Source organism: Erythrolamprus reginae, chromosome 4, assembly GCF_031021105.1.
Source record: "Erythrolamprus reginae isolate rEryReg1 chromosome 4, rEryReg1.hap1, whole genome shotgun sequence".
NCBI classification, from domain to species: Eukaryota; Metazoa; Chordata; class Lepidosauria; order Squamata; family Dipsadidae; genus Erythrolamprus; species Erythrolamprus reginae.
Window position 1 is genome coordinate 105,446,759 of NC_091953.1, and position 13,579 is coordinate 105,460,337.

The following is a 13,579-nucleotide window of genomic DNA, read 5'->3' on the forward strand; positions in this document are numbered from 1 at the left end:
GAAGGAAGGAAAGATAAGAAAGAAAGAAGGAAAGAAAGAAAGAAAGAAAGAAAGGTATATATAGCAGACTTAAAAATTGAACACAGCATCCATCAAAAGTTCTTAAACTGAACAGAGACATCAAATGAAGTATCACAGGAACAACCGTCATTAAAGATTTCAATGATGAGATGCAGAAAATACATTAAAAGGTACATAAATAAAAAGTGCTTTGGTCAGTATACATATTATTCCAGTGTAATAGAACCATGGTGGTGAACTTATGGCACGCATGCCAGAGGTGGCAAGCAGAGCCATCTCTATGGGCACGTGGGCCTTCACCACAGCTCAGCCCTGCCATGCATGCATGCTTAGCTCCCACCAAACAGCTGGTCTTTGGGTCTCTGTCAGGCATGCACATGGTGCATGTGTGGGACATGTGTCATGCACAAGGTGCATGCGGGAAGCATGCATGCATAGGAGGCAGGGTGCATGTGCATGGGGGGAACCACACATGCATGTGCAGGGGGCACATGTGAAGGTGCATACAAAAGTATTGGGACAGAGTGCATGTACAAGGTGAGCACAGATGTTGCATTTTGGAAGTTTGTGCATGCTCTGGGCACTCGGTCCAGAAAAGATTAGCCATCACTGTAATGGAACAAAAAATAATGCAATTACCTAGGGACTAATAGATCTACCCATTAATAAAATGCCTAAGACATATTATTCCCTAACCCGGTTCCTAGAGAAAAAGCTGAGATTTCAAAGCCAATTTAAAGGGAAGTGGAAGGGGGAGGGGGAGAGAGAAAACACCCCGAATCAGTTATTCTGCATGATTTTCAAATGTTGAAGTGCAGGCCTAAATGGTCTGCAAAACACCTGAAAAAAACTAACTGGTGTTGTGGTTAGCTCTGGCCCAAGGAATGTGCAGGTGAATGTTGAGGAAACATCCACATGCCGCAGGCCTGTTTTGCTCCCAATGGAATCTGCCAACGAAGCCTCCTCTGACCAAGGAAGCATGAGTGACAGGGAAGAGGGGAGTTTGGCAGACAGCCCAGGAGGAGATCAATCATCTGTATCATCCCTGGATTCTGAACAAGAATTAATGACACATCCACACATGCGTAGAGTGATGCATAGGAGACAACAACTGAAGGATTATTACAAGAGAAAATGAGGCCACCTGTGGTTGGGTGGGGCTGCTGTAATTAGTGCTACAGATAAAAGTGCAACCTGGTGTTTTAGCCTCATGGCAGTTTATCTGATTCATTGTTTCGTCAAGATCGTGGTTTTTGTGTTGTTCAAGATTGTGTGTGGACTCTCTGGACTTTAGAATTGGACTCAATTTCCCAGTTATTGGGTGAGCAATTGGACTGCATTTAACCTGTGCCTTGTGTGTACCAGAAAATCCCTTTGACATTTTAAAAAGGGAGCTGTTTCTGTTTTTCTGTTTATAAAAACTTTTGGGTTTTCCTTTTATCGTGTGGTGTGTGTCTTCCTGGACTAATTATCCTGTAATTACGGGCAGTTGAAACACGCCGGCAGAACAACTATCAAGTTTTTATTTAATTGGCAGTGAAGGAGAATGTCTCAAAAGACTGAAAAATGTTACACTGATGATTTTTTTAAAAAATTATTTTCAAATATTTTATACTTCAAACAACAAAAATATGACAGAATGTCAAGACAATAAACATACATTACAATACAACATTATATGTCAAATCGTTTTTTGGTTACACTGATGGTTTTTTAATATGATTGCTTTATTTTTAACACCTGGCTTCTATCCCATTGCAGTGAACAACTAAAAAAACAAATCTGTTCCATTATCATCTACCAGCTCCCCAGATTTATAAAGATAGCAATTATAGCATTGCTTATTTTTAAAAAGGGCTCTTGCTATGTGGTAACTAATAAATAAGAGAAGAAGAAAAAATTAACAAGCACAGCCAGCTCCTCTGGCTATTAGCCAGACTATTTCAGCCTGCCTCAAGCCTTTGATATTTAAAACTACAAGCAAAGAAACATCTCACTCCTGGCATATTATATTTAAGATTTGAATTCATGAATTATTTTAGTTTTATTCCAAAAGGAAACAAATAATGCTGATTAGTAAAATTTACTGTCGTGCAAGCACCCATTTTTAATCTCACAGAGTTTTACAATAAAATAAAATACCACTTCACCTATTATGTTTCCAATATGTAACTATCAGCAGTGCAACATACCTGGCTGTGTTGCAGGTGCCTTCTGCTTATCTTGCACAAGCTGCAGGATGTCTGATACCACAATGCGGTGTTCTGTATCATCTTTTTCTTCATTAGGCGGCCTGTCGGCTGAGAAACAGTTGCAATTTCCAGCTTCCTTACATAGGATGATCCTCCAGTAATTAGACATGAAAATGTGTCTAACCTCAAGTTCCTGCAGTTAGGAAAACAAAGCAAAATAAGCTGTTTTAGTCCACAATGAAAGCCCATTGGAGCATGAGATTCTACATTTTGTAACAGAGGTCACTTTAATGCTTGCATCAAGAATAGAGGGGGAAGCCTATATTTTGTGGTAGTTGTACTATTCATTCATTCATTCATTCATTCATTCATTCATTTGATTTGATTTATAGGCGAATATGTAGTATGCCCCTTAGAGTTAGATATGATGACGAGATGGTTAAACAACCAAGAAGAATCAGAATTTTATGATATCTGGCAGAAAGTATATACTTGGTGGGAAACAAGGAAAAGGGGATAAGCGTGTTGTTATATTATTTTACATATTTGAATTTAGTATTAGAATTGTATTATTTATTTATTTATTTATTTATTTATTTATTTATTCGATTTTTATGCCGCCCTTCTCCTTAGAATCATATATAAATTTCTTTTCTTTTTTTCCCTTTTTATAAAACCTTTTTCTCTTTCATATACAGTAATACCTCGTCTTACGAACCTAATTGGTTCCCGGGGGAGGTTCGTAAGGCGAAAAGTTCGTAAGACGAAACATTGTTTCCCATAGGAAGCAATGTAAAATGAATTAATGCGTGCAATGAAAAAAACGCAAAAAAACACCGCCGCCCGGCTGTCACCTTTTGAAACAGCCAGGCGCTTCTCAGCATTCTCCCAATGCCGAACCCGGAAGTTCGGCAAAAGTTCGGGTTCGGGTGGCCGCTGAGAAGCCCTGCCGCCCGGCTGTCACCTTTTGAAACAGCCGGGGGGCTTCTCGGCGGCATCCCGAACGCCGAACCCGTAAGTTCGGGTTTGACGTTCGGGTTTAGGAGGACGCCGAGAAGCCCCCCAGCTGTTTCAAAAAGCGACAGCTGGGCGGCGGGGCTTCTCGGTGGTGGCGGCGGGTTCGTAAGACAGAAAAAGTTCGTAAAAAGAGGGGGGAAATTTCCGAACCCCAGGTTCGTATCTCAGGTTGTTCGCATGGCGAGGGGTTCGTATCATGAGGTACCACTGTATATCTTTATAAATTTTGATATAGATTTAGATTTATATATTAAAATTGATATTTTTATTCTATATAACAATATGTATGTTATAGATAATTTTTTTACTTCTTTATTATTATGATGAAGACTTCTAACCTGAGTGGAGCGACTGTAGCTCCACTAAATGTTGTATGTTTTGTTTGTTATGTTTGTCATTTTGAAAAAAACCAATAAAATATACATCAAGGTACATAAAATGTACATCAAGGTACATCTGTCCATCTAAAGTCCAGAGAAAAATCAAGGAAGGAAGATTCATCCATGCTTTAACTAGTTTTACTGCCAAAATTAGTAGTTAGGGATAATTGAGATGGAACTCGCCATTATTAATAAGTTTCTCATTGAAAATTTTCCATCTTTTTTTCCAGAATATTTACAAGAATGTCACTATTGGCTGGTTATTAATATTTCTTTTCCTTTCTCAGACATGGCACAATCTCTTGAATTATTCTAGGTGACCTATGCACTAGAGTAGAGGGTATTTTGGATGCATTCTCAATGGCAGGTTGTTCCTTCCTTTTTGGGGTGAGGTCAGCTCCCAACTTTCATCTTTTATGAGGCTGGTGAAAACAAACCATTTGGACATCCACCAAAAAGAGTTTTAGTTGGGAACAACAACTGATGCTGTTCCAAATTAGACCACTTTTAATAAGATGTCTTATCTATTGTAAATCATACAAGAAGGCAGTATACAAACAGTTGTAATTAAAATAACAACAAAACAACAACAATAATAATCAGCATCATCAGAATCATCCTTCCCAAATATAATTTCTGGGCAAAAGAGCAACAGCTGGTCTTTTTTCATTTGTGAAACCAGTACTTTGTTAACTGCAAAATTCATTTTCTTGAAACTGTTTTTAGCATATTGTGTCAATTATGAAGCACCTGATGAAACCTCCTTGACAAACTGGCAGGAGATACACAAACAGCCAGCCATGCCCAAACATACAGTAATCTTGAGAATTCCCCAGGTGGGAACCTTGTCCTTTAACAGGAATTATAGATCCATAGTTTCCAGCAATACATACTGAGATATGAGAGGCTGGGTGAATTAACGCCTGGCCGAAAGTTGCCGATGGCGGGAACCAACTCGGCTCCGCCCATCAGCTGGGGCGATCCCCGCAGTAGCACGGGAACTCCATAGAGCAACGAGTGGCTGCTCGGGCATTCTGGGAAAGCCGGGGGCGGGGCGTGCGCCCTTTATCAGGGCTTGCTTGCCCCCCGGCTTCTCTTTCCCCCGAGCTCGCCACAAAACAGACCCCCACCCACCCTCCGCTCAATCCAGGATGTGTTTTTATAGGTCGCCTGGTTTGGGGCCGAGTAGGAATTTTTGCATTCTTATGGCATTTGCTACGGATTGTTTTTTGCCTACTCCATCCTAGACGAGGGAAAGGATTTGTGGTTACGGGGTGCATCTGTATGTAAATAGGTTTTGATTCAACAATTGGATGTTTATATTCTTGGTCACTATATGGCAGAAATGGGGCGAAAAGGGTATCAGTAGCAACTGTGTGTTCTCCTTTGGGCATCTTTTGTAAGATGATTGGCACCCCCGTTGCACAACTCATGCTTCCTCACCGGACGGAGAGGTGTAAATGGGGTGCCCTTGGGGCTCACCTACGTCATTACCAGTTCCGGGTCATGCAGGGTGAGCCCTCCCACACACTGGGCGTGGCTTTATGGGCTGGGTGTAGGCGGGGCAGGCCTCACCCTGGCCAGGCATGGAGTAACGCCCATTTGAGTTGCCCAAGTATGTTGCGTTCAGGAAACTCCGCCCCATTTAGCGACCCCTGCAGGTCGTTCTGCTAATATTTAATAAAGTGACCCATTTTACCCAGCTTGGTGTCCAAGTGTTCATTTCCTGTCCGAGGCAATGTGATCTTCAGTTCCAGAATAATGGGACTACTAATTCCCAGGCCCACTCTGTGTACTATTCTAAGTAAAACCCCATGCTAAAAGATATAGAATTTATTTAATTCACAATATTTTTGCATTTCTCTTTCTGTTTCTTTGTCCTTGGTGTGAAGGCTAAGTGGTATTTAAGGAGGAAAAAAATACACTCTCAGCATTCTTAAACCAGACTGCTCCCAAACCCAGGAGAACTGCAATAATAAACACTCCCAAAATGCTGCTAAGAATGACATAAGCACGCCACATAAACTCTTGGCAGAGATTAATTATGACCAGGAAAAAGGATAATTTGAATGTGTTAACTCTAATTTCATCCTTTTAAAAATCAAACTAAATAACACATCTTGTCTTTATCAATGATATGTTCATAAAAAAACATTTCCCCAAAACAATTTGACCAATCACTAGATAGATCACTAGAATTACTAGATCATAAAATACTGTTGGAAATTGGATTGTCCAATGAGACTACTAGGGCAAGTGACAAAAGATACAATAAAGGGAAGAATTTTTATATTATGTCTCTTGTCTGTCTCTAATTTTATTTTTATAAAAATGAGACTCTATTAAAAAATGGGTAACTTCCTTTCATTTCAAATGTAATTTTAACTGGCTTTCCTATCCTATGCATTTTCTGAATACAGTATATCTATTATGTGCATCTTTTTACTTCAAGGATAAGAAAACATTTGCTGGCATTCATTGATACTTGGCTTAAAATGCCAGCCCTCTGCACTTAACAGAACTATATTAAGATTTTTTTCCTTTTTGAATGGGACTTATTGATACTTATTTACTTAGTGTTTTCTTAGAACTCCACTTATGCTCAGGGACACAGCGTCTAACATAGAAACATAGAAGACTGACGGCAGAAAAAGACCTCATGATCCATCTAGTCTGCCCTTATACTATTTTCTGTATTTTATCTTAGGATGGATATATGTTTATCCCAGACATGTTTAAATTCAGTTACTGTGGATTTATCTACCACGTCTGCTGGAAGTTTGTTCCAAGGATCTACTACTCTTTCAATAAAATTATATTTTCTCACGTTGCTTTTGATCTTTCCCCCAACTAACTTCAGATTGTGTTCCTTTGTTCTTGTGTTCACTTTCCTATTAAAAATACTTCCCTCCTGAACCTTATTTAACCCTTTAACATATTTAAATGTTTCGATCATGTCCCCGCTTTTCCTTCTGTTCTCCAAACTATACAGATTGAGTTCATTAAGTCTTTCTTGATACGTTTTATGCTTAAGACCTTCCACCATTCTTGTAGCCCGTCTTTGGACCCGTTCAATTTTGTCAATATCTTTTTGTAGGTGAGGTCTCCAGAACTGAACACAGTATTCCAAATGTGGTCTCACCAGCACTCTATATAGCGGGATCATAATCTCCCTCTTCCTGCTTGTTATACCTCTAGCTATGCAGCCAAGCATCCTACTTGCTTTCCCTACCGCCTGACTGCACTGTTCACCCATTTTGAGACTGTCAGAGCTCCTTCTGAATTCAGTTATATATTCCGGTCTGTATTGAGCAAGGAAAGTACCTATTGAATGGGCTTGATCAAGGTGACTTAAAAAGTCAAAGTATCATTGTTAATTATAAATATACTACTTTTCATTGTTATATCTGTGTGCACATATGTTATGAACTAGTTTAAAGGTTCCAAATCTGAAGAATCATAAGTAGCATAAAGCAAACATTGATATTACAAAAAACCATTTTCTGTCCTTAAATGTACTGAAACTGCATGCTTGTGCAATCCTTTCACTATACAAAAAAGAAAAGCACAGGAAAATTCTCTGGTATTTTGCTCTTCTTGATAAACATTCACATTTCTAAAAAGCCCTTGCAGAAGGATTTAATTTTTTCAATGCAACAATTCAGCTTAAATAGCCGAACAGCTGAAAACAAAGCTTAACTGAGAATCATATCAAGATTTTGCATATTTTTCAAGCAGATGGGGAAAGAACAATGAATACGAATGCAACTGTGAGGCACTATCATTTCATCCCTTTGCCATTTGTCTTTAAAATGTATTTCTGAATAATCAAATTGGAAGTCTAAATATACAGATAGGTCCTGATTTAAGATCATTTGTTTAATGACTGCTCAAAGTTACAATGGCACTGAAAAAAGTAACTTATAAGCAGTCCTTGACTCATGATAATCTTTCCCACTAGGCTTCTACAATTTATGCATGGTATGTTTGTTTGTATGTATGGTTGGTTTTATAACAAGGGTTTTTAAACTGTTGTAATATTGGATTTTTACATTCTGTTTTTTGTCACTGTTGTTAGCCGCCCCGAGTCTACGGAGAGGGGCGGCATACAAATCCAATAAATAAATAAAATAAAATAAATATTTGTTGCAATCACGTGATGATGATTTCAGATGCTTGGCAACTGTTGCACATTTATGAGTAGTCATGTACTTCAGTCATATGATTTGCAATCTTTACAGCTGGTTTCCAACAAGCAAAGTCAATGGGGAATCCATTATCTTACTTTACAACTGCGCCCTAACAATGAATTTTCTGGTCCCTTTTGTTGGCATAAGGTAAGAATGTCTACAGATAAAGTTTACCTCGTACAGTATTTGAAATTTAGCATAATAAATATTTTCTATAGACTCAACAATGGAAACCCATTCCAGTAAGTCAAATTACCAAAGCTATTTAACTCAAGAATTTAATGCAATTATTTAAATGAACATTTTTCTAAGTAGATAGAGATGGGATTCCAGACTCATCTACACATTTATCTTGCTGTGAATTCTGTTAAACATGCTGGATTAATTCCAATTAGAAATGTAACAAACAAAGAACAGCTCTTTTTAAAAAAAAATTACAATGTTTCTAATATTTTTCTCAATATTTTATTGACAGAAAATCTCATTCTTAGGTCAATTTAGCATTTATATGAATGCCAAACTATAGAAATATACTTTTAATTGTTATTTTTGTCCGTACTTATTTTCAAGAAAGTAAAGATATATGTTCATATAATTTAATGCAACATGGTATCATTTTTACTGAAAAATTCTATGCTGAGCAAAATTAAAACAAAAAACCAATACACCTAATAGAGTATGGTAATCCTTTCAGGACAGGCTATTTTCTAAGAATATATAGGAAATAAATTTCCAGGCCTATTAGTAGATTAAATTTTTGAAGATTTATTCTGTTATAGGTAGCCCTCTTTCAAAGACCACAATTAGGTAATAAGTTATCATAGTCATTAAGTGGGTCACCCAGGATTCAATTTTATGACAGTTTTAGCAACTGTTGTCAAATCCAGCATATCCAATGGGCATATTTTGCCATTTTCTACTGCAAAACAGCAACAATGTTGTTGCAACCAGTCATAAAGGCGATCTGTTTATCAAGCGCTTGAAATGGGATAACATGTGTGGAAACAAAACAATTGTAACTTTGAGGAAAGCAATAAGGCCAGACAAGGAATAATGGATAGAAATTGATCAAGGAAAGATTCAAGCTAGAAATAAGGAGAAATTTACTGTTTGCCTTCAGAAGTTGTGCGAGCTTTCAAGAAGAGATTGGACTGCCATCTGTCAGAAATGGTGCAGGCAGGGTCTCCTGTGTAGGCAAGGGGTTAGACTAAATCAGTGTTTTTCAACCAGTGTGCCGGGGCACACTAGTGTGCCGCGAGACATGGTCAGGTGTGCCGCGAAGCTCAGCAAGAGAGAGAAAGAAAGCAAAAGAGAAAGAAAACGAGAGAGAGAGAAAAAAAGAGAGAGAGAGAAAGAAAGGCAGGGAAGGAGGGAGCGATAGAAAGAGCAAAAAAGAGAGGAAGGAAGGAAGAGAGAAAGAAAGGGATGGAGAGAGGAAGGAAGGAAGAGAGAGAGAGAGGGAGAGAAATAGAGTGAAAGGGAGGAAGAGAGAGATAATTATTTTGTCCAAACTTTTTTTAGCCCCCCCACTCCCCGCCCCCCCCCCCCCTCTCAATGTGCCCCATGATTTTGTATATGTAAAAAATGTGCCGCAGCTCAAAAAAGGTTGAAAATCACTGGACTAGATGACCTAAAAGGCCCCTTCCAACTGTTATTTAGTTCCATTTTGTCATAAATATGTTGTTAACGCTAACTTTATAAATAGCTCTAGACATAACACACAACATTTCTCTATTGTATTACCTTGAGATATTCTTATGCCTACATTCATATAAAAATAGTTTTCATCCAATCTGATACCTTGATTAAATGATATAATAGGCTTACTGTAAGCAGTGCTGAAGTCACTTGTTCCACTACAACTTTCCAAGTATTGTTTCAGAAGGGAACTGTGAGCGCATCTCACTGTTGTCTGTAACAATGAACAAAAGGAAAATCAATTTCAAATGTTTGAGGACTGGAGTGATGTTTAAACCACAAATGATCTCTCTCCCTTCTCTCTCCAATCTGTACTTTATTCATCTAGGGCAGTGTTTCCCAACCTTGGCAACCTGAAGATATTTGGACTTCAACTCCCAGAATTCCCCAGCCAGCGAATGCTGGGTGGGGAATTCTGGGAATTGAAGTCCAGATATCTTCAAGTTGCTAAGGTTGGGAAACACTGATCTAGGGATTAATCTGAAGATAGCATAGTGTTCCACTTCATTTCTATAGATCACATGGAAGGACACACAACAAACTTCAAGGATTCTGCCAAGAGAATTTTAGGAGTTCTGTTAAGTAAGGAATATATTTTGCAGGCTTGCATCAAGTCTGCAGTGGAAAGGCAACAGCTGTGTTATACCTGACCCAAAAACCTAATAATGTAATATTTAACCACAGGAGTCTTTGGGCTGCTGATATTCCCACTCCTGGGAACAGGACCAACCAGAGGACAATCATTAACCATATTTGGAAATGAAATCTCATTTATTTTGAGTTTTGGAGGAAGTCATAAAGGATATGGTTTTTTAATGGGTTTTTTTAAAAGATTATACTGTTTTTATATGCTGTGCACCTCCCAGAGTTGGAAGGAGTTGGACGGCTTATAAGTATAACAGATAGATAGATAGATAGATAGATAGATGGATGGATGGATGGATGGATGGATGGATGGATGGATGGATGGATGGAGGGAGGGATGGGACGGACGGACGGATGGACAGATAGGATGGATGGATGGAGATAGATAGATAGATAGATAGATAGATAGATAGATAGATAGATAGATGGATAGATAGATTTAAGGAACATAGAAACATAGAAGATTGACAGCAGAAAAAGACCTCATGGTCAATCTAGACTGCCCTTATACTATTTCCTATATTTTATCTTAGGATGATATATATTTATCCCAGGCATGTTTAAATTCAGTTACTGTGGATTTACCTACCAGGTCTGCTGGAAGTTTGTTCCAAGCATCTACTATTCTTTCAGTCAAATAATATTTTCTCACACCTCAGATTGTGTCCCCTTGTTCTTGTGTTCACTTTCCTATTAAAAACACTTCCTTCCTGAACCTTATTTAACCCTTTAACATATTAAATGTTTCACTCATGTGGGGTCGCTGTGGATGTCACAGAACTGTTCCAAACATGTGAATTCTATTTAACACATAACCCAGGTGACCAGTCTGCCTCCTACAATATTTATCATACTTTGATAAATGAACACGAGGCTACTGAACCTCATTCCAGTCCAGAACTAATTCAGGATATGAGCCTTAAACAGAACTAATCCCCCCACCCCCAAATCTTACTCAGCTTTCGTCACACCCATCTCCGCCCACCTCCCAAAGGCCAAACCCAGAGCTCCAACACAATTGAATTAGCCGCACAGCTGCATCAAACGGTCCAACACGCCACACACCATGTTTACGATTCCCACCCCCCCACATGCCCGCGCCCGGCCTTGGAGCAGGGCGGCCTCCGCAAATATTGCCTCACACACACCCGATAACGGGACTGAATGGATGGATCCCGTTTCGAGCCAAGGAGGTCAAAGCCAAAGAAACTTCCGCGCCTCCCCCCCCCCTTCCCCTGAAAACACCGCTTCCCTTCGCGAAGGGCGGGAGGGGGGGGGGAAAGGGGGGGTTCAATTTTTCCCTCAGCAAACGCGCCTTGCACTTTTCTCGGCACGCAGCAGCGGTTGGAGGAGCCGCCCAACCGAAGAAGACGCGCAGGCACAAACAAACCCACCACACGTTCTCTCGCGCACCTGTCGGGGCTGTGCCGACTCCTCGACTTTCACACCCGCCCCGGGAGAGGCGGGCGGCGGGGAGCGGGGTGTTTGCCGGCGTCTTTTCTGCTTCTCCGGACCGCAACGGAGCCCCCACACCAGGTGCTGCTCCCACCACGGTCGCCTCTCCTGCGGTCAGTGCGCTGTCGCTCCCCCTTCGGGGAAAACCGGCGCTTTGTAACGGTGGCGAGGAGGGAGGCAGAGACCGAGGAGAGGCGGAACGGCGTTTTCGCAGCCCGACGCGCGTCTCTCCCGCCTGCGCTCGGCGCCGCCCACTCGCCCCTCAACACCGCTGCGCGGCCCGGACTGAAGAAGGAGAAAGAAGGAGAGGCGGAGGAGAGAAAGGAAGAGGGAAGGCGGGATGCTGCAGCTCGACACCTTTGTCGCTTGCCGGGCCCTGAGGGGTTTGAGGGGGCGGGGGAGCGATGAAACCCGACTTCCGCCCCGAGATATGCATACAAATCTAATAAATTATTATTAAATTATTTTGGACCAGAAACTTGGTTACAGTACTTCTCTTTTACGAGTGTTTGTCCCTCCCCCCCCCCCCTTCCTTTCTTTGGCTCTCAGCCGCTGGTCCGTTTTTTTCAGGATGGCGGCTTAAGAGGAATCCGTTCTTTTTATAAGCCTGCTCAGGATTTAAACTGAACGAACTCAGCCCTTCCTGCGAAGCCCACGTGGGTTATAGGTTCGAGCTTCTCCTCTCCCCCCGCCCTCCCAAATCCTTATGTTGGTCAGATTTGAAAACTGGCCTTTGTTGGATTAAAGTCGCAGAAACAGAAGATTGACTGCATAAAAAGACCTCCTGGTCCATCTAGTCTGCCCTTATACTACAGTATTTCCTCTTAGGATGGATCTATGTTTATCCCAGGCATGTTTATATTCAGTTACTGTGGATTTACTAGCCACATCTGCTGGAAGTTGGTTCCAAGCATCTACTACTCTTTCAGTAAAATAATAGAGTCCTCGGAGAGGGGTGGCATACAAATGTATTATTATTATTATTATTATTATTATTATTATTATTATTATTATTATTGTGTCAATACAACGCAGCAAACGAGATCACTATGCTGGATTTCGTATTTCATCACCAATCGGGCGCTTCCCAAGCACCTAGGACTGCGTGATGTAGCGGCGAATTATGTTTGCTGATCCCAGTAAAGCGGCCTTTTGCAATTGACAGATGGAGATTTTGTCAATTCCGATGGTTTTCAAATGTCCACTGAGATCCTTTGGCACTGTGCCCAGCGTGCCAAGTACCACTGGGATCACTTTCACTGGCTTATGCCAGAGTTGTTGCAGCTCGATTTTTAGATCTTTGTATTTCACTAATTTCTCTAGCTGCTTCTCCTCAATTCTGCTGTCTCCTGGGATTGCGATGTCGATGATCCATATTTTCTTTTTCTCCACAATCAGACCACATTATTATTATTATTATTATTACTATTACTATTACTATTACTATTACTATTACTATTACTATTACTATTACTATTATTATTTTCTCACGTTGCTTCTGATCTTTCCCCCAACTAGCCTCAGATTGTGCCCTTCTTGTGTTCACTTTCCTATTAAAAACACTTCCCTCCTGAACCTTATTTAACCCTTTAACATATTTAAATGTTTCAATCATGTCCCCCCCCTTTCCCTTCTGTCCTCCAGATTATACAGATTGAGTTCATGAAGTCTTTCCTGATAGGTTTTATGCTTAAGACCTTCCACCATTTTTGTAGCCCGTCTTTGAACCTGTTCAATTTTATCAATGTCTTTTTGTAGGTGAGGTCTCCAGAACTGAACACAGTATTCCAAATATGGTCTCACCAGCACTCTATACAGCGGGATCACAATCTCCCTCTTCTTGCTTGTTATAATTCTAGCTATGCAGCCAAGCATTCTTTCTTTGGCTCTCATGTGCTGGTCCGTTTTTTTCTGGGTGGCGGCTTAAGAGGATTCAATTTTTTATAAGCCTGCTCAGGACTTAAACTGAATGAGCTCAGCC

The 13,579-nt window shown here is 40.4% G+C and overlaps 1 protein-coding gene across 3 annotated transcripts in view; it reads right to left on the reverse strand.

Annotated features, from left to right (window-relative positions):
* Positions 1–11,862, reverse strand: part of MCF2L (MCF.2 cell line derived transforming sequence like) — a 132,021-nt gene extending 120,159 nt beyond the window's left edge. Inside the window, exons 1-4 of one of the 3 annotated variants that reach the window (XM_070751146.1) lie at positions 11,557–11,862; positions 9,628–9,712; positions 8,908–8,986; positions 2,214–2,406 (exon numbers count right to left, since the gene is read on the reverse strand). In XM_070751146.1, coding sequence (XP_070607247.1) covers positions 2,214–2,382 — 169 coding nt within the window. In that variant the 5' untranslated portion in view covers positions 2,383–2,406; positions 8,908–8,986; positions 9,628–9,712; positions 11,557–11,862. Of the gene's footprint in view, positions 1–2,213; positions 2,407–8,907; positions 8,987–9,600; positions 9,713–11,556 lie in introns of those variants that run through there. The other 2 variants (XM_070751145.1, XM_070751147.1) reach the window with 2 other exon arrangements.
* Between the last annotated feature and the right edge of the window lie 1,717 nt (positions 11,863–13,579).